The sequence below is a fragment of the Schistocerca serialis genome, chromosome 5, assembly GCF_023864345.2.
Source record: "Schistocerca serialis cubense isolate TAMUIC-IGC-003099 chromosome 5, iqSchSeri2.2, whole genome shotgun sequence".
NCBI lineage: Eukaryota > Metazoa > Arthropoda > Insecta > Orthoptera > Acrididae > Schistocerca > Schistocerca serialis.
In genome coordinates this window covers 411,040,978-411,066,736 of record NC_064642.1, presented here as the reverse complement: position 1 = coordinate 411,066,736, position 25,759 = coordinate 411,040,978, and the positions used below count along the sequence as shown (strand labels likewise).

The 25,759-nt window shown below is 38.1% G+C and overlaps 1 protein-coding gene across 1 annotated transcript in view; it reads left to right on the top strand.

The window, feature by feature from the left end:
- LOC126481973 (adenylate cyclase type 2-like) overlaps positions 1 to 25,759 on the top strand; it is a 515,598-nt gene that overhangs the window by 394,188 nt on the left and 95,651 nt on the right. The window contains exons 7-11 of the mRNA XM_050105938.1: positions 1,240 to 1,384; positions 1,604 to 1,740; positions 7,236 to 7,391; positions 11,594 to 11,726; positions 11,818 to 11,907. Coding sequence (XP_049961895.1) covers positions 1,240 to 1,384; positions 1,604 to 1,740; positions 7,236 to 7,391; positions 11,594 to 11,726; positions 11,818 to 11,907 — 661 coding nt within the window. The remainder of the gene's footprint in view (positions 1 to 1,239; positions 1,385 to 1,603; positions 1,741 to 7,235; positions 7,392 to 11,593; positions 11,727 to 11,817; positions 11,908 to 25,759) is intronic.

The following is a 25,759-nucleotide window of genomic DNA, read 5'->3' as shown; positions in this document are numbered from 1 at the left end:
ATGGCTCTCAGTTCATGGCACTGCATTTCAGGATTTTTATGAACACAATGGCATTGAGCACCTGACAACTGCCCCTTTCTACCCACCATCCAATTTGGAAGCCAAGCAGATGATCAGAACCATCAAAATTCAGATGCATGAATTAATGACAGCTCACTCTGAAGAAGCACTTGACAATTTCTTCACTATCTACCACCCCCGTAAATGGACATAGCCTGACCAAAATTTCACATGAGCACAAACCCTGCCCCCTTTCAATCTGCTGTGCCCAACTATGGGGGCTCCCATGTCTGGGCTCATACTTTTGGCCAGGACCCCTGGTGGACCAAAGGCATCGTATCTGCAATAGGGGGCAGCAAATGTTTGAGGTTGCAGTTGGCCAGGAGCATCTAGGCAGGCATTGAAATCAATTCTGGCCACAATAGGACGTACACCCTCTCCCCCTCCCTCAGTTGTCGACAGTGCAAGATCTATGCAACCATCGCTGGGACAAGCCTGTCCAGCGGCCTGCTTGCTACCATTACAACTGCTGCCCTTGTGTTAGGCATCAACAGAGTGTTGACAATGACTATCAGTGGGATCTAATGGACTTTGAGCCACTACCAGCTCCCACCAGCACCATTGACCCCCTTGCCACACTACTGATGGAGGACGAGTGTTTTTGGATTGCAGTGCCCTGGAGGCCAAATTCTTGTCCCCATCACCATCATGGCCAGCAACCACTCCCCAAAAGGCAAGACACCCATTCCCTAGAAGGCAGGACCAAGCTATGCCCCAGAACCCATTGATTGACTGTGACTCCCATAGGCAGTGCTGATAAATGGCCCAGCTGATCACCTTTCTGGTGGGGATTCCAGCACCTCTCTTCTCCCTTCCTCAACAAAGTCAGTGCTGGCTGGCCCACTCCAGCCCTACGTGCTGATCAGAAGCGGAAAACTTGAATAACTTCACTTGGCAGTCTGCGACCAATAATGTAAAAAACACTAACTTGTTCCATTTCATAGCAACTGTAATGACATTGGGGTCGAAGGAATGCATGATAAAATAAAATACGATCAACCAAGTGAAGGCCTAGCTCCTAATTAGGCAAATAGCTTGGATTTACTTCTCTACAACTTATCTTCCTAGTCAAAATAGGTTTATTTTCTTATTTTCATATGACAAATTAATTATTTGTGTGCCATAAATGTATCAGCATACAAAACATTGTTTGTCTAATACATACACATTTCCTTTCAGTGGTATGTATGTCAGGGAACATGACAATGTTACTATTCTTTATGCTGATGTTGTCAATTATGCTTCACTGACAGTATCATTACCAGTAACAAAACTGGTAGAAACATTGAATGAACTTTTTGGGAAATTTGATGAAGCTTCAGAGGTAAGTATAAACAAAGTATGATGTAAAAGTTTTTGTGCATTTAATTATGTAATAAAATCTGGACAAAATTTTCTTTTATTGTGGCATTGTGTAAAAAAAACTTTCAGTCTTATTGCTTTATGAATATAATTAGGAATAAATCACATTACACTATTTGAGAATAATGTGTGCCCATATAATGAACATAATGAATACTGAATTGAGAGCAGTGTTTCACAGGAAAAGAACGTCCTAAGAATAAAGTTCCTGGGTGATTGCTACTACTGTGTGTCTGGTGTGCCAAATCCCAATCCTCATCATGCAAAAAACTGTGTAGAACTTGGACTGGAAATGATTGCAATCATTAAAGAAGTCCGGTGAGTGTACAAACTTGCATCTTCAAAGATATAGTATTACTTTTTGTTGTGCTATTACACATATGTAGAAGATTTATTTATGCGGTGGCAGTTGTCATATTTTATGGAGAAACTGTACCTCGATCAATCAAAATTTTAGGGTTTTTATTTATTATTTTAATTGTATACAGCAGCATCATGGCACAAAAGAGGGATGTTATTGCACTCATAAGTTGCATTACTACAGTACTGGATTATATTTGTTCAAGCCTTAATAACCTCATATCGAGTATTAACTTATCATTCCTGATCGCAGACTAATCTTCTGCACAAATTAAAGTTTTGAACTGAGAACTAATGTGTTAGAGTAGTTCATCTATACAACAGAAAAAGTAGTGAAAGCAACCAAAGAACCGGTTTATTGATCACTTCCCACATATTTTAAAAAGTGGTATTTTGTTTCCCAATTTTGAAAATATAAACTTTCACAAATATTTTGTTTGTATTACTAGACCATCGAATAAATCTGGATACATAACTAGTCTATCATCTGCATAAAATGATTTAAAGTGAATTTCATTGTTGTCTGCACTACTTAAGATTCTTAGCAGTGCTCACAGTCTCTTATTTATAAAACTCAAAACTTTATTACCTTCATTTAGTAATGTATATGGTCTTACTTGTTTTCTTTTGTTTTCTGTAGGAAGAATGGTTGTACAGTACAGACATTTTAAACATGAAAACTGCTACAGACAACCCAGTAACAAGTTCACCACACAGTCCTCCTACTGCTATACTTAGATTTATATTCTGTCATGAATTTAAGTGATACCAACAGAATAGATTAAAACTTATTAGACCTACTTGGTCTAAACCTCTAAGCTCCCTAATTAAGCCTCAGCTTAAGTAGGAAGAAGAAAGAGTGTTTAAAGTCAAGCACTGCATCAAGATTGAAGTTATTAAAGTAGAGGACTACCCTCAATTGGATGGAGGAGGAGCAAGACATCAGCTACGTATTTGTTGAGGGTACCATCCTAGCATTTATCTGAAGTAATTTGCGGGACCCTCCAAAAAACAGATCCATGATGGTAGGATGAAACTAGGTCCAAATCATTTTGAATGAAAGCCCAGTGTCTTAACCATTGCAGCAGCTTGCTTTGTAAAAGTCAGAAGACTGGGCAAATAATATATCTATTTTAGCAACTATCAATACAACTTCGCTAATGTAGAATTTGTATCAGTCTCTGATTACAAGAATTTTTAACATTTTATTTGATAACTAGTTTTGGTCAATTATGATCATCTTCAGATTGGTCAGTCGGAAGACTGATCTGATGCCTAAATTGGGCATTGTCTCACTTCCCTCACAGCTTCTGTGTAGCTTTCATGTCCTTCAACATGACATAATTCTGAGGGATAATTTTTTAATCTAGAAACCTTGTTTTAGCTTAGGTATTTCAGTACTCTGTCAAATTCTTTTTGCATGTCATACATCTCATCTCATCGTCTTCTACTCCCCCTTCTCTTTCTATGATATTGCCTTAAAGTTTAAATCTTCACACTAGTGGTAATGCAGAGACTGGTGAGATTGATGACAATTTAGATTTCTCTACATCACTCAAGGCAAATGGCAAGACAGTGTCTTTGAAACTGGCATACCTGCTTTACTGCCTCAGTCTTGTTCATTTCAGGCTTGAGCTCCATCTCTAATGACGTGGGAGTCAATGGGACTTTAAGCTGTAATCAACCTCCCTTTTTTCTTACAGTTACCCATTCTCTACAATGGAACTGCATTCTCTCTTGTAATAACAAAATACAGTACAATATATTACAACATCCCAAAGAACTCCTAAAAGAAATTCTTCTCCAGTTTGATTCAGATTGTACTGTAGAACCCAAAAAGAGGGAAGTGAATTTGGAATAAGTAAGTCCTAGAACACCAAATAGGATGTTTACATCAATTAATGTTGACAATTATGTGATGGAGCATCAGTGCTACTACACATTTGCTAGAGATAACACGAACCATCTCTAATGGCTAAAATAAATATAAATAAATAAATAAAAATGAAAACAAATAAAAAAAGATTATGCTCGCCCTCCCCACGGCTACTGAAAGACTCATTTAATTTGTGTTATCTGATATAAGCAGACTTTTCCAATCATTCACTGCAATTATATTTGTTCATGCAGCATGCAAATTTGAAATAATCTTATCTGCCCAGACATTACATCAAGAACCCTCTATTGTAGAAAGAAAGTAAAAATAAACTGGCACACTGTAATGAATGTCTGGATCACTTGCCAAAAGACTGTAACAGAAGTCTACATTTCATTTACTTGTTTTGCGCTGAAAGAACATTTAAAGCTACTTGGCGCTGTACACTGTACTCTTGGGTTTTTCACACTTCCCATGAAAACCACAGTTACTCTTACCGCTTTCTCTCCTTGACTTAATATGTTTGGGAAGCCAGTTTTTGGTGCATTTACACCTGGACATGTAAGCCAAATTTATGAGGCACAATAAACTGTGAGATGCGATCGTGGAAACGTTAAGATAGTCATTCTTCTTCTTGTTTCTCACTCTCTCAGCTTTTTTTTCAGTTTTCCAGTACTGTTTTGTTATCTTTTCTTTTTTTGGTTTGTCTCTTGGAATCCTTACTGTCCTTTCAGCTTACAATTTCTGTAAATAAAGTAAAATGACGTAAATGAAATAAAATGAATTCCAATGCCAGTGTTTTAAAAATTAGTTGTATACAATTAATAATTGTTGGAAATGCAGCTATAACATATAATAAAATAGAATATAATGTATAAATCATTTGACATAACCTCCTCATTGATGATCTCAGATTTTACGAATGAAAAGTTTATTTTGGTGGCAAAAGCAGTATTCTTAGACAGAATAAGACTTAAAAGAAAACACGTTGGAATGGTTCACTAAACTTGTAAGACATGCTCAAAGTAAATACTATTTATGTTAGAATATAACTGAAATATGTGGAAAATATACAATATTCAGTAAATTCAGTGCCAGACCAAGACTCAAACTTGGGACTTTTGCCTTCTGCAGGCAAGTGCTCTACCAATTGAGCTGCCCAAATATGACTCATGACCCACCCTCACAGCTTCAATTCTGCCAGTACCTCATCTCCTATCTTCCAAACTTCACAGAAGCTCTCCTGTGAACCTTGCAGAACTAGCACTCCTGGAAGAAAGGACATAGCTTAGCCACAGCCTGGGGGATGTTTCCAGAATGAAATTTTTTGCACTTGCCTGTCAAAGGCAAAGGTCCTGAGTTCAAGTCTCAGTTTAGCACACAGTTTTAATGTGCCAGGAGGTTTCATATCAGCGTGCACTCCGATGCAGAGTGAAAATTTTATTCTGGAATATAAAGCTATATTGTTGATACGAAATAAGCAATCACTTGTTTGATGCAGTAGGGTATATTATAATATTATATCATATTCTAAACACATTCTAGGAAGTCCAAAATTACTAAAAACAAACAGAAATTAACTTTATTACTCAAAGATATCCTGACCCTGTGATAAACAGCATTCTTTGAGCAGCTGCTGTCATCTGCTGGGAATATGTAGAAACAAAAACCATTGATGCTCAGAAACCACAGGATTTGGACACATGCTACAATTAGGCACAGTGAGTTTAGCTTATTCCCTGAACTAGAAAAAAATATAATTTGGATATAGCATTTACACTACATAAAGACCAAACAGGATGGACATATCTCCTCTAAAAGTATCTTGTATACATAATAAAAAGCCTTTGAGAAACCACACAAGACACCACTCAGATTTATTACTGTTTAGGAATTCTAACACATCACTGGTAAATGAGAAGATCGCTTGATCTTTTTGATAAACAAACTGTGTACTCTTAATGGCCAGTTCCATGAGCTGTGTCAGTATCCTGTTATAGACAATTTTTTCAAGAGCTTTATAAAATGTTAAGATTGAGACTGGGCAATAGTTTGAAACACTTGTGCCATCTCTAGTTTTGTAAAGAGGTCTAACAACAGCACAATTCATTCTATTGGAAACACAGCTTGTTTAAGGGAGATATTCCAGATATGAGCCAAAACTTTGCTTACAGGTTTTCATCACAGCAGGCTTTCAGCAGCTTACTTGAATGACGATCTATGCCTGTACCAGTTTTAAATTTAACCAGCAGTTACAGGGACACAGTTATTTGGTTGTGCAGTTCAGGGAAGCTATATTTCAATTAATCTGAAACATTGTCAGCAGAACCATTGCAACCTTTTGGTCCAGTAACAATAAAAAGGTGATCGATAAAAATTTCAGACACTTCTTTGATGTCAATTATTTCTGGGTTATTAACAATTACAACATCCCCCCCCTCCCCCCCCCTCCCCCCCCCCCCCCCCCCACACACACACACATTCGTAATCAATTTGACTTTATTACCTGAGTTAGCAATTTCAGGTGCTACACACACATATGAGGGTTGGAACACACCTTCAAAGTAGTCACCAGCATTGTGTATAACCCATTGCCAGTGATGTGGAAGTTGTAGGATACTCTTAGCAGTACCAGTTGAGTTGACAGTTCGAGCGGCGCAGTCTATTGCCCAACGAATTTGTAGCAGTTCTGAAGTGAATGCCGTGAAGTGTTTCCTTTAGTTTAGAAATTGAGTTGAACTTATGAGGGCTTAAGTCAGGGGAGTGCAGTAGGTGGTATAGCACTTAGCAGCCCCATCAGTCAAGCAAACCAGTAACAGCTTGCACTATATGTGCTGGAGCATTGTCCTGCAAAATGATGGTCAGGTCCTGCAGAAAGTGTCATTAGTTCTGTCTCTATGCTGTTCATTTTTGGAACACAACTACAACCAGCTTAGAGACAGAAGTGATGACACTTTCTGCAGGACCTGACCGTCATTTTGCTGGACAATGCTCAAGCACATACAATGCAAGCTGTTACTGATTTGTATGACTGGTGGGGCTGCTAAGTGCTACACTACATACTGCACTGCCCTGACTTAAGCCCTCGTAAGTTCAACTCGATTTCTAAACTGGAGAAAACACTTCATAGCATTCACTTGAGAACTGCTACAAATTCGTCAGGCAATAGACTGCGCTGCTCAAACTGTCAACACAATTCGTACTGCTAAGAATATCCTACAACTTCCACATCAATGGCTACAGGTTTTACACAATGTTGGTGACTACTTTGAAGGTCACTAAAACTTTGAAACACACATCTATTTTGTACGAGCTGTAAATAAATAGTTTCCACTATTAAAGTTCCAACCCTTGTACTTGGATTTTTAATGACTTTGGCTATGATTTCACAGAAGGGTTTGTAATGACTTAACTGTGAAGGTTGCACAGAGTGTTTTGATATTTCACAGAGTGTTCTTTTTGTTTCACAGGATACCCTTTGCAAAATGAAACATTCTATTACTTTGATGATTTTCTTCATTATTTTGTATTATGAGTAGCATTGCAAGCAAAATAAATACAAATTCTGAAATTGCAGAGAGGAGCGGAGGCTGAACCAGTTGTTGGATATGAGGATTGGAATTCACACAGGAAAAATTCTCAGTGGTCTCCTGGGAGTATGCAAGTGGCAGTACGATGTATGGTCAAGAGATGTCATCATTGCCAATAGTATGGAGCAATCTGGGAAACCAGGGTAAGAGGCAATTGTGCTATTAGGATACAATAAAGTAAAATTTTGAGCAAGTGCCATAATTGAGGATAGGGTTTTTTTCCAATTTCTATTAATTCTACAACATTTTGGGTAAGAGTGTAACTTTTTTGCTCCACACCTATATAAAACACACTGGAGACACTTGGCACTCAACTTACCATATGGCATCAGCCAGACAAGCTTGCAGCAGACTAGAGTAAGTATATCCTTACACACACACACACACACACACACACACACACACACACATATACACACATTCTTTGCTACTTCCACTGGGAAACCAATAAGCCAATGTCTTTCACTTTACTGGCTCAATCCCCCCCCCCAAGCACTTTCTGATCTGTTACATGTGACTGTTTGTCACTTTTTATTCATCTGCAACTGAGTGGTTGTCTTTATTCATATTTGTTTGTTATTTCTTACAGTTGAACTTCAATTTTACATTCTCCAATTTTACATTTTTCGCAATTCTACATATTAATTTGTGGCCCCTGTGAAAACCGGTAAGATCATTGCTTAAAATTCCCTGATTTTACCATTCTTCCTGGTAAGGTTTATCTTTATTCTAAGTTCTTATTTGACATCTTGCTTGACTTCATCCCATTTTCTTCCTATTGACATTTGATGTGGTTGAATAAGTTACAAATGGCTCAAAAGACAGATGGTTTATACCACGTGTGGTGGCAGAAATAAGGAAATATTTTAGGCCAATGTGGAGAGGGGAGATGTGAGAGAGGCAATGCTGATGTAATCCATGATTGGTGTTCCCAAAGCAACTTGAACTACTGCTAGGTTGCAGTGGTATCGTAAAAACCAGACAGTTGATGTGAAGTGTTTTGGACTAAGCCAATACGTGATAAAGGGGCCCATCCACTACCTTTCTTGTGCCACTTATAAGTCAATCTCATCTTCTTGCATGTATTTCTGGTGTACTGAATTCAGCAACAATATCAATCATCAACCCTGAGTCTCAGAGAATACACTCAGTCATAACTGAGGAAATGTCGCCCATTTCTGGCTAGTGAACTCTTATTGGGTGGTGGCTTGTTAAGTCACCCAATAGCCAGCACAGCCACCACACCACACTAACACATGTAAAATGAGCTCACCTACTGGATGTGTGGAGAGGGGGAGTGGCCCTTCTAAGATGGGAATGCAGGTAGGGGTGAAAGCACTTTGTGAAGTGCTGAAATACTTTTTGTGCAGATGATGTGCTATGACTGAGATTTCATATGGAAATAGAACAAGGGTTTTATGATAGCACATTTTAAAGACTTTCATGTTCAAATCTGACATGATACAGTTGCAACAACTACATACACTACTCATGTATATACTTAACACCAAACATTGTAGATCATAAAGATTGGCAGCAGTGATTGAGGGCACGAAGCGAAACTGTAGCACCTGAGCTACCTTTCAAATTTACATTTTACACAGTGTACAGAAATTCACTGAGCCAACTTCTAATAAAATTGTAACGTCACGTGGGGAAGCAAACTCACTTTTCCATGTCTCTGTTTCTTTCATCAAGGCTAAAATAATACTTTAATTATGGTGAGGATATGAAGTGTGGCTCATAAGAAAAGCATTAAACAATAACAGCAGTGGTGACATAGTATATCATTAAGCAGCTGCATTTTAGCTTATTTAACCACTTAACTGTCATGTTTTTGTTTTAATTCAACATGTTATCACTTTTTGCTTTTTTCTGGGTAAGCACAAAGGATGATCTCTCAAAAATTCATGCTTTGAATGTATAATCTGTAGTCATAGCATGTCAGAAAACTGCTTGATTACCTTATACCCAGATACAAATTTCAATTTTTTGATGTGTTTTTACTTGCTGTTACACATCTGTAATTTTTTGAGAACTAATGATGATCATTAAGACAAATTATTGTATAAAAATTGTATTGTAAATTTAATTTCTTTCTCTTTGATAGATTTTATACAAAGTGTTGGAGAGAATTGTGATTGGTAATCGTATACACCAATTACATGTGTTTTTAGTCATATTTTGGGGGGGGGGGGGGGGGGGGTTCAACATTTTCCTCAGGTCTGTATTTTCCTCAATTTTGTGTTTTTTAGGTCTGGACCACATGAAATCGTAAAATAGAGGTTTCACTGTATTTCATCCTGTAATTTTCATTATTATTTCAATGGAGAAATGTCCCGACTTTTATACATAAATTTGTTGTGAAACCTAAGTACAATACAATCTTCATTTTTATATGCAAAGCTTAGTCATGTTATAAATGGACTATTCTATCATGACAACAAATAGAGCAAATAAGTGTATTGGTGTAGATGATCATAACACTAGATGAGAATATTATTACTTTAAGCAAATTACCAAATTAAAGATGACAGACTGACTGTTTGACTTGGTTTAGCGAACTTCCAAATTTGCTACAGATCTAGGAGTAAAATTTCAACATATAATTTTTTTTTTAATTATAGAAAACGTTTTTGTTCAAATATTTTTAAGTGGGATTTCTGATCTATGATATTGCTTGTATCATGAATCATTTTTAAGGATTAACATATGAAATGCAATTTAATGCATACAGTAGAGAAACGATGCATCACTTTTTATGGAATATATAGTTTTCAAGTATAACTGTTATGCCAGACATTTGAAAAGTTCATTGATATATTTTCTATGGAAAAACCATACAACCCCCTGGGGTTGTGGGAGTGTGTGCCAGAGTTATAGTGACATCCACATTTATATTTATTATGTGGTCACAAACAAATGCCCTCTTTAGGCAGTCATATCTTCATAACTTACCCCTGCAGTTCCAAAACAAAATCCTTTTCATGGCTTGGGGATGGAGGGACATGATACCATACAATACCCATGGAGTTGTCAAATTTGTGTGTGAAGTTTTGGTGGCACACACAGACACTCCACACTTATATATGTATCGATTTAAGACAGCAGAAGAGTGTCTGACTATCAGGTGCTGCAACAGCTGAAGAATGGCTGATAAAAGAACAAAAGTCAGTTCTTTAGGTTTCATAAGTGTAACTAGTCCATTCATCAATTAGAAGATAAATTTAGGAAAAAGAAAACATATGAGACTTACGGGACCTGAAAAGGAGGAAGTCTCTCCAGAGATTGGCTCAGGAGAATCACAAGCTACAGTAAAAGAGTTGAACAAGTAGTGGACTAGTAGCAGAGATTCAAGTTCCAGATACTAATAATGTGTTTCCAGGAATAAAAGGGAGACTGACACTTATACAGATGAAGAAAGTAAAATCAGAAAAGGAAAACTCTAGAAGGCGATGGATAAGAAGGAAAGGGCAAGAAATTAACATAAATTAAGAACAGCTTGGTGACACAAACCAGAGCCAGTTCTTGCCTGTAGAATTCAGATTCATTTTTGTTGGGTGAGGCATTTCAAAATACCAAAATGAAGAAACAATAAAACTGTATTGTTCTGTAAAAGGACGTATAATTTAATAATTTTAGTCAGCATACTCATCTGTAATTAAATAACGTAAATTGCTCTTTTTAAAATCTAGTCACCTAGTGGTGGCAGGGGAACACACATACCACAGGATTTAACTTTCACAAGCTTTCAGAGCCAGTGGCTCCTTTTTCTGGTGGAAGAGTTGAATGGGAAGGAAGAGGGGTGAAGGAAAAGGACTGGAGAGATTTAGGGAAAGGTTTAAAGTTCAGAAATGTCACCCAGAACCCGGGACATCGGACAGAATGAGAAGGAAAGACTTTCCCTCTCATCCCATTCAGTAAGTCTCCTCTGACCTGAGTGTCTAAGTGACTTTTCTAAACTGTACCCCTTTCCATAAATCTCTCCAGTCCTTTCCCTTCACTCTTCTTCCTTCCCCTTCAACTCTTCTGCCAGAAGAAGGAGCCACTGGTTCCAAAAACTTGTGAAAGTTAAATCCTTTTGCATGTATGTACCCCTGCCACCGCTTGGTGATTAGATTTTTTTATCTGTCCATTTACATTATATTACCAATAACCAATTATTTTTGTAAGAAAATGTTTGTAACAATATAGCTAAACTTTTATGGTTTGGAACAGAGTTCTTAATGAACCGCCTAAATATCATTTGGTATCCATAACAGTGAAGTGTAAGAAAAAAACATGTAATTTATACATTCTAGTTCTCAGCATTTTTTTATTATTGTTATAATACTGTTTTTTACAGCCGTGTCCACATTACCCAGCAAACAATGGACCAGTTAGGAAATGCTTATCGATATGAAGAAGGACATGGAGCTAGTCGAAATGCCATACTTCAAAAATATAATATCATCACATATTTTGTAATTTCAAATGAGGTGAGTCTACTTTTGTTTGATTTAGAAAAGAACACTGCTTGTCAGTGTGGCTTCTTTCTAATTATGTGATGCCACATGAGTCATGTTGCAGCACAGTCAAGAGGAATCTTCCAATGAACTGAGACCCTCATACAACCGCCGTTTCAGTGGTGGAGTGAGAAGGCTCACATTCAATAAATCGGTAAGACTTTCTTTTCCTTTCCATTAACTCATCTGAGGATGTGAATGTTACACACTAATCCTGACAAACAAACAGAACAGTGTACCATAACTAATAGCAAAAAATCACACAGATGCAAGGACATGAAAATATAAGCAGAAACATTCCCTGTTTAGAGAGATGGTTGCAAATGTTTCATTACCAGCTGCCACCAACTTCAGTATGAAATATTGTCCTAGCTGGTACAAAGTATTTGAAATTTAAACTTTTCAAGAAGTTCCCCTCTAATTGGGCTCAAATTTCACTCATGATCTACCTTAACAAGAAATAAAATACATCTTCACCACATTATACATTACAGTTTACTGTACATTTATACCTGTTAAGGGAAGTGTTCTTTCTTTTATGTGTGTGTGTTCTGCCACCACTCGGTGAGTATATATTTTACTTATCCAATTAAATAATTTTATCAATGAAAGTGCTGTACAATTAACTTTTGTGATTATCCCAGACAGAAAAATTCAGAAGACTAAAGTTCACGAGGTGATCTTGGAGGTCGAGGTTTAGGTCCTGCTCTCCCTCTGCATCTCGTATCATACTGGCATGTCAGATGTCTTATATCAACAGCAACAAAATGTGTCAGTGGCCTAGCATGCATCTACCATGTTTACCAACCATGGGCCAAGGGTAAAATTTGAGTCCAATTTGACAGGTGCTAAGTAAAAAAGTTTACATTTCAAATACATTTTCACTGGTTACAACAATAGTTCATATTGAAGTCAGTAGTGCTCATACCTGTAAATTCGCAATTGCCTTACTAATGGTTCATTTGCTTTTACCATCGTATACCTCTGCCTGTCAGTTTTTGTTATTAATAAATTAATAATGATATACCCTGTGTATGCAGCAAATGTTTTCTCTGCAAGAACAAGGACAAAACAGATTCTTTTTAAATTATTACTCATGTTGCACACTAAGGGACTATGTGATTTAAAACTATGGGAATTTCAGAATTTTGTTTCAGCCTTTCTTTGTGCTTATGTTACTTTTATTTTATGATAATGTGCTCTTTTCCCAACATCAGACCAAGCTGTTTCAGTATTATTGAGTCTTCTGACAGGCCAACTGTTCAGTTATGAAGTTTATGACTAATTTTTTTTTATATATCTAGTATCCTATGGTACTTTCAGGCCTTCTTTTACTGTACCAATCCATTTTATTGTTTCAATTTCATCTATACAGCCACTTTTGCAGAATTCCACAACCTGTCTAGTAATCTAGTTGGTTTCATTTTTTTAATATGCCAATAAGATTTTAACCTGTATCTTTTCATATCACAATAAAAGTTTGGTTCAGCAGGGGTTCAGAAGTAAAAGGGGAACAATAGACCTCATTTTCTCCCTCCATCAGTCAATGGAGAAATACTGGGAAAAAGGAAAGGACTCGTCAGTAGTATTCATGGATTTGGAAAAAGCATATGACAGTGTACCAAGGGATAAAATATGGGAATGCTTGAGAAAACATAATGTTCCTGATTCATTAATTAAAAAATTCCAGATGCTGTATGGTGGTTGTGAGAGCAGTGTACAAGTAGGAGGTGGAAGAGCAAAATGGTTTAAGACAAAGAGAGGTGTTCAGCAAGACAGTTTGCTCTCCTCTTTACTCTTCATTACACTTATGGATACAATTATGAAAGAAATCAAGGAAGAAGAAAATAAAGATCTCAACGCTTTTGTTTTTGCTGATGACATTGCCATTTGGGGAGAGACGGAAATGGAGGTTCAGAGGAGACTAGATTACTGGAACATAAAGTTTAAAGAATTCAAATTAACTGTTAGCAGGAACAAGGCAGTGGCAATGAGGATGAACAGGACACCCACATCTTGTCACATCATACTGGAGGGGGAGACGGTTGAATGTGTAAAAGGCTTCAATTATCTGGGTAGCATCGTACCACATGGTGGAAGTTCCAAACCAGAAGTCTTAAACAGAATGACAAAAGGATCTAGCTTCTTTCACCAAGTACAAATTCTAATCTGGGACAAGGAGGTCCATCAAAGAGCCAAACAGGCCATGTGTAAAACTTATCTCCTACCAATCATGATGGGTAGTCTAGAGGCCTGTTTCATAAATAAGAGAGAAGAGTGTAAATACAAGCATGTGAAATGAAGTTCCTTAGGTCAGCTCTACAAAAAGCTAGGAGAGACAGAGTCAGGAATGATTATGTAAGGAGAGACCTGCAGATGACATTGACTACAGATGAAAGAATGAGTGCTTTGAGATTGAAGTTGTTCAGTCATGTGAAGCGAATGCACTTGACTCAAACTCCATGCCAGTATTTGGAGATGGAGGTACCAGGAAGAAGACCAATTGGGTGGCCTAGAAAGAGATGGACAGACCAAGTTAAGGAAGATCTCAAGAGGAGAATAGTAACATGGGATATAGTGGAGAGAGAAATGCTGTACCTGATGATGGTGGTGGTGGTGGTGGTGGTGGTGGTGGTGGTGGTGGTGATGATGAATAAAAGTTTGCATACTTTTTGGTTCCCTCATTTGCTGTTAGTCTGTATGTTCCTTGTACAGTGTAAGCTGGTCCTAAAATTTAACTAAGCTCAAATCATGTTCCATATTGCACTCTGGGAATAAAAATATAGCAACTCCTCTATAGATGCTTAATTGTCAGAGATTCTAGTGGTAGCAAAAAATATGTCTCATGGGCTGGTCCATGCAGTTGATGATTGTATAAAAGAGTGCTTCTTTGATCATTTTCACTTGTGTAACATGCAGAGTGAAGGAATCATATCATTGCAAGTAAATGCTAAATATATGTCAATATTCAGAGGAAGAGTTGTGCATACATCAAATTCCATAGATTGCATTCCTAAAGAGAATGATGAGTTGATGTGGAATGAGGCCAGGTATTAAGCAGTTCTCACACTGATTAGGTAGAAATTTCACCACAGCTGCAACAGCATGCTTGATTTTTGTAACATGTGGTGTATAATGCAGCTTCCCACACTGAGATAGTAGACTGCAGTGTGGTGCTGCCACAGTTTCAGAACAGTGCAGCATTTCCTGCCATGCCACTGCATGATGCACATGTTCTTGATACACACACACACACACACACACACACACACACACACACAAGAATTACCTCTTTCTCAAACAATTTTCAGTTAAAAAATTTCACGAATTTCACTTTTTAAGAGCCAGACATTGCTATTTGACCACTGACTAGCAATCTTTTTGTTATTGGTCATAGTTATTATGATGTTTCAAATTTAAATATTCCATTCATCCAGTCTGCATTGAAAAATGTAGTTGCCGGCTACTTTATGTATGGTACACTTTAGGTTACATATTGTTGCATACGAATTCTAGCTGACATAGCAAAGTTATCTTTAAAGCAGAAAATAGTGACTTATCTATTTCCAGTCTAGACTAAATGCATCTTAAGTGGTGGAAGGATGCCGCACTGTACTCTGATCATGCTGCAGGCACTTATATCATGTGGTATATTTGTCTATACTTCAGGTATACCATTGTATTGTCTGCTGTGTGAAAGCCTTATTCACAAAGCAACATTTAGTAATTCTGACTGGTGCTGATATATTACCAGCAATTGAAAGAAAGACTTTAATAGTGTTCAATACATGTTCTGTCTAATATTAAAGGGAAAAATAACATTAAAAGATAGGAACATCTAGGACCATTGCTTCCTTTTATTAATGTCATTTACAAAGGATCACTCAAGCTTTTGACTAAGTGATAGAATATAAATTTAAGTTGTAATGTAATGGCTAGTGATTTAGTTAGAAGCTATTGATTTACACTAATTTGTATTCTGTTTACAATGTTTCTAACTAAATTCCAACTTGAAGTAAAATAACACAAGACACTCTGAAGCAAATATGAAACCATTTCTCTACTTAATAAATTGTTTCCCACACTGACGCAACAGAAAAAGCACCGCAGCCCCTGTGGCACACTTGAGACTTTCATGACACACGACATGTAATGGAGATGCCCACAATGACTCTGCTGTTGCCAGCCAGTGTCACTGCGGTGGCACAATATTTTCTGACACAGTGCAGCTCATTCACTGCAGACTGCATTTGCTGCCATACACATGTACCACCTTAAAATCATACCAGGTAATGCATGTACCCATGTCCTCAAAACGGGTACAGAGAAACTTACTAAATCACTGAAGCAGTTTCCTTTTCTGGTCGATGTGCCACACAATGGTAATAAAAATACCAGAAAGCATGATGACATTTGGAGTGTAGTAATGAAGGAACTGAGAAGCAACAGCAGTAAATGAAAGACTTGAGCATGTTGGAATTCCTACCATCAGAGATGTGAAGTGTATCAGAGAGTGAAGTTCTTGTGATAATAACATCAGTGTTCTTTGATGAAGTGTTTTTTTTTTCTTTTTCTTTGTTCTATATGTACCAACTTCCATCTTGTTATAAATTTGCTATCAATAAAGCAAGTGTATCAATGATTGGTGTATCTGAACATTATTCAGTACACTTTCCGTACGGCGTTCCTACAGTGGTGACCCCAGATAGCACAACAAGTTTTGGCTTTCCCTTATAAATGTCCACTATAGACACAATGCCAATACCAACAAGAGGACATCTACAAGAACATCATCTTTCAGGCAAACTCTTCAGAACAGTGTTTCTGACAATGAACCTCTAAACATTCTCACATCCCCTGTTCAACAAGCAGTGGAAGTGAAACATGAAAGTGTCATTCCAATGAATCATGTGGCCAACACAGCTGATGTAACCCATGGACCCAAACAACATTTGCACCAACTGGATCTGCCTGGCAATTTCTTCTTTGATGACCACAGTGCTACAGTAGTCATGATTGTGCTCAAACAACCAGACCTGAGCTGAATAACGAATACTTGCACACATTTCCTGGTTCTATCATGCCAGTTATGTGCCAGTAGAATCAGTTTGCTGCATATTTCATAGGCCAGCTATCTGGGTCTTGCATGATGGGTTCAGTCTTTCCACCCACATTGTGAACATGCCCTGAGCTCAGACTGAATCTGCCTTCACAAAACAATCAGACTTAAGTGGAATTCCATTACAACTTGGATCCACACCTAAATTACTGACATTCCAATCAGAACACATGGCAATGTGTCTTCAAATTGCTGAGCTCATTTTACAAAGTCTTAGCATCATGGAAGATACACCTAAATTTGTGACTTTATTGAGAAACATAGCAAACTATGCTCATGTAATCAATGACACCATCCATGCACCACAACCACAGGAAAATTCAATACCACAAGACACCACTAGTAAAACACCTTGGAAAACACAAGAACAACAGCTAAGCCAGCTTATTAATAAAGGATGAATTGGTAGCAGAATGCCTTCGCAACTATGGCAGCATAAATGTGAGCCTCTTTCTCCCATAATTATGCCAGACAGCACATTTTGGTACATGTGTCTGCTCTAATTACCTCAACTAATTCAGTGCACTTGATTTCAAGAGAACATGATCGGACAAAGATAAAATTATGTTTGGCTGACAGACTTTATGCAATCCCACAGTAAGTATGCTACAGCCTACGCTTACACTTGCACACAAAGCAAGCTTCCACACTGTTAGAATTGCATAATTTGTACCGTTCCACAGTATACTACAGTGTGGAATTATATTCTGGGGTAGCACAGCTCTAGCTCAGTAATCTTCCAGACCCAAAAAGGGCTGTAAGAGCAATGCACCATGCAAAACAGACTGACTCATGTAGAGCCCTCCTTCAGAAGTCTTCCATCCTCCCTCTTCCCTGTATTTTTATTCTAGAAAATTGTAAATATGTGAGGAAAAACATCAAAGAGATGAATAAAAACCATAATGTAGATGAACATAATACCCGGCAAAAAGACAAACTCCATGTTGAGTCATTATGGACAACAGCCTATAAAATCTCCAGTACAAATAGTGAAATACAAATGTACAATAGTTTGCCACATAAAATTAAAGTTATTTCTTCATTTTCTCTGTTTCACAAATCCCTAAGGGCATTCTTATTAGATCACTGCTTCTATTCAGTGGTAGAATTCTTAAACCATGTGAAGTACAACAGACATGAAGCAAGAACATGCAAAGTTGCTACTGCTGCTAAAGCAAGATCAAATATAATTAATTTATTGTACTATTAAAATAAATGTTGAAGTTATATGTAACCTGTGTGTGTGTTTGTGTGTGTGTGTGTGTGTGTGTGTGTGTGTGTGTGTGTGTGTGTGTGTGTGTGTGTGATGCAATGACATCTGACAATCTGTAGAGATTTACTGGATGAATAAATAAATAAATAAAATAAATGACAGCGGACAGAAGCATGATGCAATTATGCACCCCACACTGATTCAGTTACCATGTGGGGGTCATGGCACATGCGCAGGGACTCTGAACCCCAAATGCTCACGAACACCACTGAGAACTCCCAACTGGGGTGCGCTGACCTGCAGTCAGCTGGGGAGATCACACCCACAATAATAAACAATGACACTCCATACACCAGCAAGAAAGCATGGCTGCAGTTGTGCTGGTTTCACACTCACTTCAACAAGAAAGTATGCAACTGAACGCAGCCATGCAACTACCCAAACTCCAGAAGTGGCCCACTATAAGTGCTCTAGATCATGACAAGCAGTGCAGTCACCTAAGGAATGAGACAAGTGGCCAAACTAGTTTGACAATGCCTACAGGATTAGGATATCATACCCACAACCATGTGTTACAGTGACACCTCTGTCAACTATTTCAGAACAGTGAACGGACAGTAGTGCATTTCTCAGGCTACATGAGAGATACACTTGTCAGTTTGACATCCCTGATGTGTGTGAACCAGTGCTGGGGCAGACTTCTTATGAAATTGCCACCTCTTGTCTGACTTGGCAGCGGGGTTACTTCACCAGACTAGTAACAGGGAATCCATTCCTGAACATATCAGCAACCCACCAACATGCAATGTAGACAAAACTGTTCAGGACAGCCAACAGGCCATGGAACACTCTCATCTTGTCTAATAAAAAGGCTAAGGATATGCAAGGGAATATTCCCAACTTTACCAATGAAGGATGTGAAACCCTACAACTGATCAGTGCAACATTTGATGCAAAATATGTGCAATCATTCACCAGAAATCAATAACAATCCATAATATAGCTCTGTCATTTAAAATGTCACTTAGCTATTTCTGTGTTCTGTACAGTTCATTTGTAATTTTATAAATAAAAAAGTGTTTCTGTGCACATATGGTTACAGCATCATTTACAGTAAAGTGATGACCCGTTCATCAGGGACAGCTGATTCACAAGAAGCTGTATCCTGTTTTCCTACATCCTTTTCAATGAGATCTGATATCTGATCAAAATATTCACTGGTCATTCTAAAGCAGATGAAAAATTGTTCCTCATCTAAATACAGGTGCAACATTTGTGTACAATATTCAACAAACTTAAATCTTTCCACACTGATATACGCACTGACTTCTGTTTTCTGAAAGAATTGTAACAGTAATTATCAAAACTTACAGTTCCTGGCCTCAGACCTGATGTTTCAAACTGAATGTTTACCTTGCTCTTTGTTCATCCTCTATGAGATCTAATGATAGAAGCACCTCTTCTTCATCAGATGACAACATTTGATCGACTAGCTGCAGATAATTATGTCACACCATCTGGTAGACTTTGCTCTAATGTGGACAGCTGAGAGAAAGTATGTCTCTGCCATTCTGGTGCTGCAGGGGCATCACTGTGAATCCACTGTGGCTAATTTCACCTGCCAAGAAATCAGTGTGGGGACTGCTTTATGGCTGAAAGTTCTCTCAAGCACTGACAGAATGTGGTGCAAGGGGTAAAGGAAGCAATCTGAATACAGCACAAGGAAAGTTGTGAGGAGATGAATGGTGAGGGAGAAACATGTTGTGCATTCCTCACCAGAACTTTGACAATTGCAAACTTTTCCAAATTAATACTCCTCACCTAAAGCTTCGTAAAATGTCTGTTTCTGCTCAGATACTAATGTGCTGTGTAAATCCACAGCAAATCTCAACAATGTCTTCATTCCTTTCAGTGATGCCATCAGCCTCATGCACATGTGAATTTTTCAGGCAGCATCATCCAATACCAACTAATGACTACTTTAGACAACAAATGGGTGTAACTCCTGTCACACAGTACCACTGATCTGGACTGCACCATCAATTTTCATAACAGACCTCTGATTTTCTGATGTATTTTTTTTTCTCTCATCTAGACATCTGTTTTTCCTTTATCTCTGACTTGTCAACTGGCTTGTCTGAAATGTGTAACTTAAGTTACTAACTGACTTCTTATCTTTCCCTGGTGTGCCTTATTTAACTCAGGATCATGGATGTTGTTCATCTTTAATTCTTGATCAGTATCAATACTTTTTTCTCTGCTGTCAGATGAAGAAATATTTACTTATGAAAACTAGTGCTTCATGTTACCATGTGTATCTGTCCCTGCTGTCATTTGATATGTATCTATGTAAGTGAACACTGCCTCATCTTTCTAACACTGTTTTTGAGACTATTTTAGTTCACTGTGTAGCACTGTTCTGATACACTTCCTTTCAGCACATATATTTAAGAAAAGCACAGCTATTTCCAGTTCTATAATTATCAGTTTGATTGTTTAGTACTCAAAATTCTGCATGTGCTTTCAGGAATGAGAAAAATTAATATTATACTATCACAGCACAGTCATAATTTTTTATTCTTCATAAATTGACATATATATTCTCAGTTGGTAAACTTAACTTTATTCCTACTACAATTTTCTGCATTTTAAATGGTGTTTGCCATAAATAACAATGACAGGTGACAGAGCTGTTAAGACGGTGTACTTAAATTCAAGAGATGGTTCAAATCCTCATCTAGCCATCCACATTTAGGTTCTCCACAGTTTCCATGTATCACTTAAGTCAAATGCTAGGATTGTTCTTTTGAAAAAGGTGTGACTAATTTCCTTCCCCAACCTGATCTTGTGCCACATCTTTAATGATTTCATCATCGACAAGTTGTTAAACTCCAATTGCCTTGTTTTGAACTGTAATAATTATGCTGGCAAAGCATCATGTAAAGTCAGAATGCAATAGATACCAAGAAGCAACAACAAATAATTTTCCCTTGAGTGTGAAGCGTGAAGTTTGGGCATTTGAGTCTTGAAAGTGTGAACAAAACAGTCAGCTTTGATGTTTGATTCAGGAGAGAACGGTGCCATTTGGATATGACAAATCCCATTTTGTTGGCAAAACTGTTGGAATTTCAGTGAAGAAAACTGTGGACCATTGTCTGAAGCAATGGTTTGTGGAAAACTTTCTAACCAAATGACAGAATCAAGCACTTTTATGGTGCTAGTGCTAGTTTTCAAATGCACTGAAATGAAAAATGGATACAGATGAATATCTACTGTACACATCGATGATAATCAGTAACCATGTTCCAGAATGGACCAGCAAAATTGAAATAGATGCATTGTCAAGTACCATCAGGTAGAAGCTAATTGAAAAACTCTTGGCCCAGAGCTGCTTGGTTATTTGCGTGTGCATGGCAGTGGGCAATCATCGTTCTATTTGCTTGTCAAGTTTGAGTCGCACACAGTGCATGTGCACTAGCTGTTGAGTTCTAACAATTACCTAATGTCCCCTATATAACAGTTACAAAATATTTTGCCTGCAATAATGTGGGAATCATGATGCTTGTTGTGGTGTGCACAGTATTTATGTAGTAATGCATCTGAAATAGATTTTGTATTTGAGGTTAGCACATTTGAATGTAATACTTGATCAATCTGTTAAAATGGCGTCTGTAACGGATGTGCGTTGCAAACAACGGGCAGTGATCGAGTTTCTTTTGGCGGAAAACCAGGGCATCTCAGATATTCATAGGCGCTTGCAGAATGTCTACGGTGATCTGGCAGTGGACAAAAGCACGGTGAGTCATTGGGCAAAGCGTGTGTCATCATCGCCGCAAGGTCAAGCAAGACTGTCTGATCTCCCGCGTGTGGGCCGGCCGTGCACAGCTGTGACTCCTGCAATGGCGGAGCGTGCGAACACACTCGTTCGAGATGATCGACGGATCACCATCAAACAACTCAGTGCTCAACTTGACATCTCTGTTGGTAGTGCTGTCACAATTGTTCACCAGTTGGGATATTCAAAGGTTTGTTCCCGCTGGGTCCCTCGTTGTCTAACCAAACACCATAAAGAGCAAAGGAGAACCATCTGTGCGGAATTGCTTGCTCGTCATGTGGCTGAGGGTGACAATTTCTTGTCAAAGATTGTTACAGGTGATGAAACATGGGTTCATCACTTCGAACCTGAAACAAAACGGCAATCAATGGAGTGGCGCCACACCCACTCCCCTACCAAGAAAAAGTTTAAAGCCATACCCTCAGCCGGTAAAGTCATGGTTACAGTCTTCTGGGACGCTGAAGGGGTTATTCTGTTCAATGTCCTTCCCCATGGTCAAACGATCAACTCTGAAGTGTATTGTGCTACTCTTCAGAAATTGAAGAAATGACTTCAGCGTGTTTGTAGGCACAAAAATCTGAACGAACTTCTCCTTCTTCATGACAACGCAAGACCTCACACAAGTCTTCGCACCCGAGAGGAGCTCACAAAACTTCAGTGGACTGTTCTTCCTCATGCACCCTACAGCCCCGATCTCGCACCGTCGGATTTCCATATGTTTGGCCCAATGAAGGACGCAATCCGTGGGAGGCACTACGCGGATGATGAAGAAGTTATTGATGCAGTACGACGTTGGCTCCGACATCGACCAGTGGAATGGTACCGTGCAGGCATACAGGCCCTCATTTCAAGGTGGCGTAAGGCCGTAGCATTGAATGGAGATTACGTTGAAAAATAGTGTTGTGTAGCTAAAAGATTGGGGAATAACCTGGTGTATTTCAATTCTGAATAAAACAACCCCTGTTTCAGAAAAAAAAAGTGTTGCATTACTTATTGAACTGCCCTCGTACATCCACTTTCAAAGAAATTTATCCACTCATAATGTTTTTATCACTAAGATACCTGTTACCACACGACAGCTATTTTGTGTGAATAATCTCCAAATCTTTAGTCCCTTCAGAGTACAAAAAACAAATCATTCCCCTATTTCTTCGTAGATGCACATGGACAATGAGGCACATGCACATGCATGTCATTGTTGTGTCAGTTCTGTCAACCTATGGAACAGGAAAATAATTCCTTTACTTACTGACTTGTCCACATATGTTAGTGGATAACCATTAGTTATAAATCACTGTAAATATGCTTTATAGAAGTAGTGTGCATTGGCTGTTTCTCCATGTTAACGTATAACTTCACTCATTCTACATCTGTAAAGGTGCTCTTTTATGAGATTTACAGAACAGAATGTGTGGATTAATGAATGAATTACATTCCATCAGGATTTTTGTCCAATAAATAGTGAAATAGGAAAGTTTCAAAAGACAAACAGTTTCCAGATTGTCAATAGCTCTCAAGTCTATAAACAACTATTTCTCTTTTCCAATAGCTAAGTGGTGTGTGTCACATTAACACATGTCACACTGCAGAGACATAACTAAGGTTTTGAGCTATTGAACTTTTTGTGCTGAAAATACACACTCTCATACAACACACAGACACACACACATACACTAACATGAAGCAATGGTAACACTTTGTTTATTGTGTCATCACAAAAATTCCATTATAATATTACTTACCCTGTCTTTTAGAAAACACAATACAGTCAAAAAAGTTTGGTGGATGAACAAGTTTCTTATCTTCAGTATTCTCCACTTCTCTTTCAAAAAAAAAAAAAAAAAGAAAAAAAAAAAAAATCTTGCACTTAATGTAAAATAAGGTACATTCTGTTTCAGTGTCTCCATCACAATACAAATCTACATAACACATCTACGTACATACTCTGCAAACCACCATAGCGTGTATGGCAGAGAGTACCTTGTACCACTACTAGTCATTTCCTTTCCTCTTCTGTTCACAAACAGAGCAAGGGAAAAATGACTATCTATATTCCTCCATCTGCAGAGCTAGTTGGCATATAAACTTGTACTACTGTAGTAGACGTGGGCTTTGTGTCTATCTTGGCCACAATAATGCGTTCACTATGCTGTTTGTAGTAGCTTACCCATACTCCTATTTTTTATTCATTATTAAACCTACTCCAGCATTACCCCTATTTGATTTTGTATTTATAACCCTGTATTCACCTGACCAAAAGTCATGTTCCTCTTGCCACCAAATAGAAGCTTTCAAAATGTGGAGCTACAGAAGAATGCTGAAGATTAGATGGGTAGATCACATAACTAATGAGGAGGTATTGAACAGAACTGGGGAGAAGAGGAGCTTGTGGCACAACTTGACTAGAAGAAGGGATCGGTTGGTAGGACATGTTCTGAAACATCGAGGGATCACCAATTTAGTATTGGAGGGTAGCGTGGAGAGTAAAATTCGTAGAGCGAGACCAAGAGATGAATACACTAAGCAGATTCAGAAGGATGTAGGTTGCAGTAAATACCGGTAGATGAAGAAGCTTGCACAGGATAGAGTAGCATGGAGAGCTGCATCAAACCAGTCTCAGGACTGAAGACCACAACAACAACATATGCAGAATACGAGCCATAATTTCTGTAATCTTATCTTTGCAATCCTTATGCAAAATGTATGTTGGTGGCAGCAGAACTGTTATGCAGTCATCTTCAAAGGCCAAGCTGAAGAATGATTCACAAAAAGGATGTCATCTGCCCTCCAGGGATTTGCATTTCAGTTCATGAAACATCTTTGCAATGCTTGTATGTTGATCGACCCTACTGGTAACAAATCCAGCAGCCCATTCTGAATTGCTTTGATGTCTTCCTTCAATCTGGTCTTGTGAGGGTCCCAAACACTGAAGCAGTACTCAAGAATGGGTTGCACTCATGTTCTATGTGCAGCCTCCTTTACAGATGAATTACACTCTCCTAGAAGTCTCACAATAAACCAAAGTCAATCATTTGCTTTCCCTAATACTGTCCTTACATGCTCTTTCCATTTCATATTGCTTTGCAACATTACATCTACATATTTAATTGACATGACTATGTCAAGCACAAGACACTACTAATGCAGTATTTGAACATTATGTGATTATTTTTCCTACTATGTCATTTCACTATATTCAGAGCCAGTTGCCAGTCACCATGCACACTAGAAACTTTGTCTAGGTCATCTAGTATTCTCCTGCAGTCACTCCGTGACTCATTCCCATACACCAAAGTATCTTTGGCGAACAGCTACAGATTGCTGCTCATCCTGATTGCAGATCATTTATGAATGTAGAGAATAGTAAGAGAGGTCCAATTATAATTTCCTGGTGCACCCCTGAAGATACCCTTGTCTCCAATGATTACCCAACATCAAGGATATCATATATGGTTCTATTACATAAGAAATCTTTGAACCACTTACATATCTCACATATCTGGGAGTCTATTCCATGTGCTCGTACTTTCCTTAACAGTCTGCAGTGGGATACTATGAGAAAAGCTGTTCAGCAACATAGGAATATGGAATTTGTCTGTTGGCCTTCATCCATGGTTCACAGGATATCATGTGAGAAAAGGTCAAGTTTAGATTCACATGAGTGATTCTTTCTAAAACCATGCTGATTTGTGGGCAGAAGCATTTCTGTCTCAAGGAAATGTATTGTATTTGAGTTGAGGCTATGTTCAAGAATTCTGCAGTAAACTGATGTTAGGGATATTGATCTGTAATTTTGCAGGTCTTTTCTTTAACCCTTCATATTAGAGGAGTCATCTGCA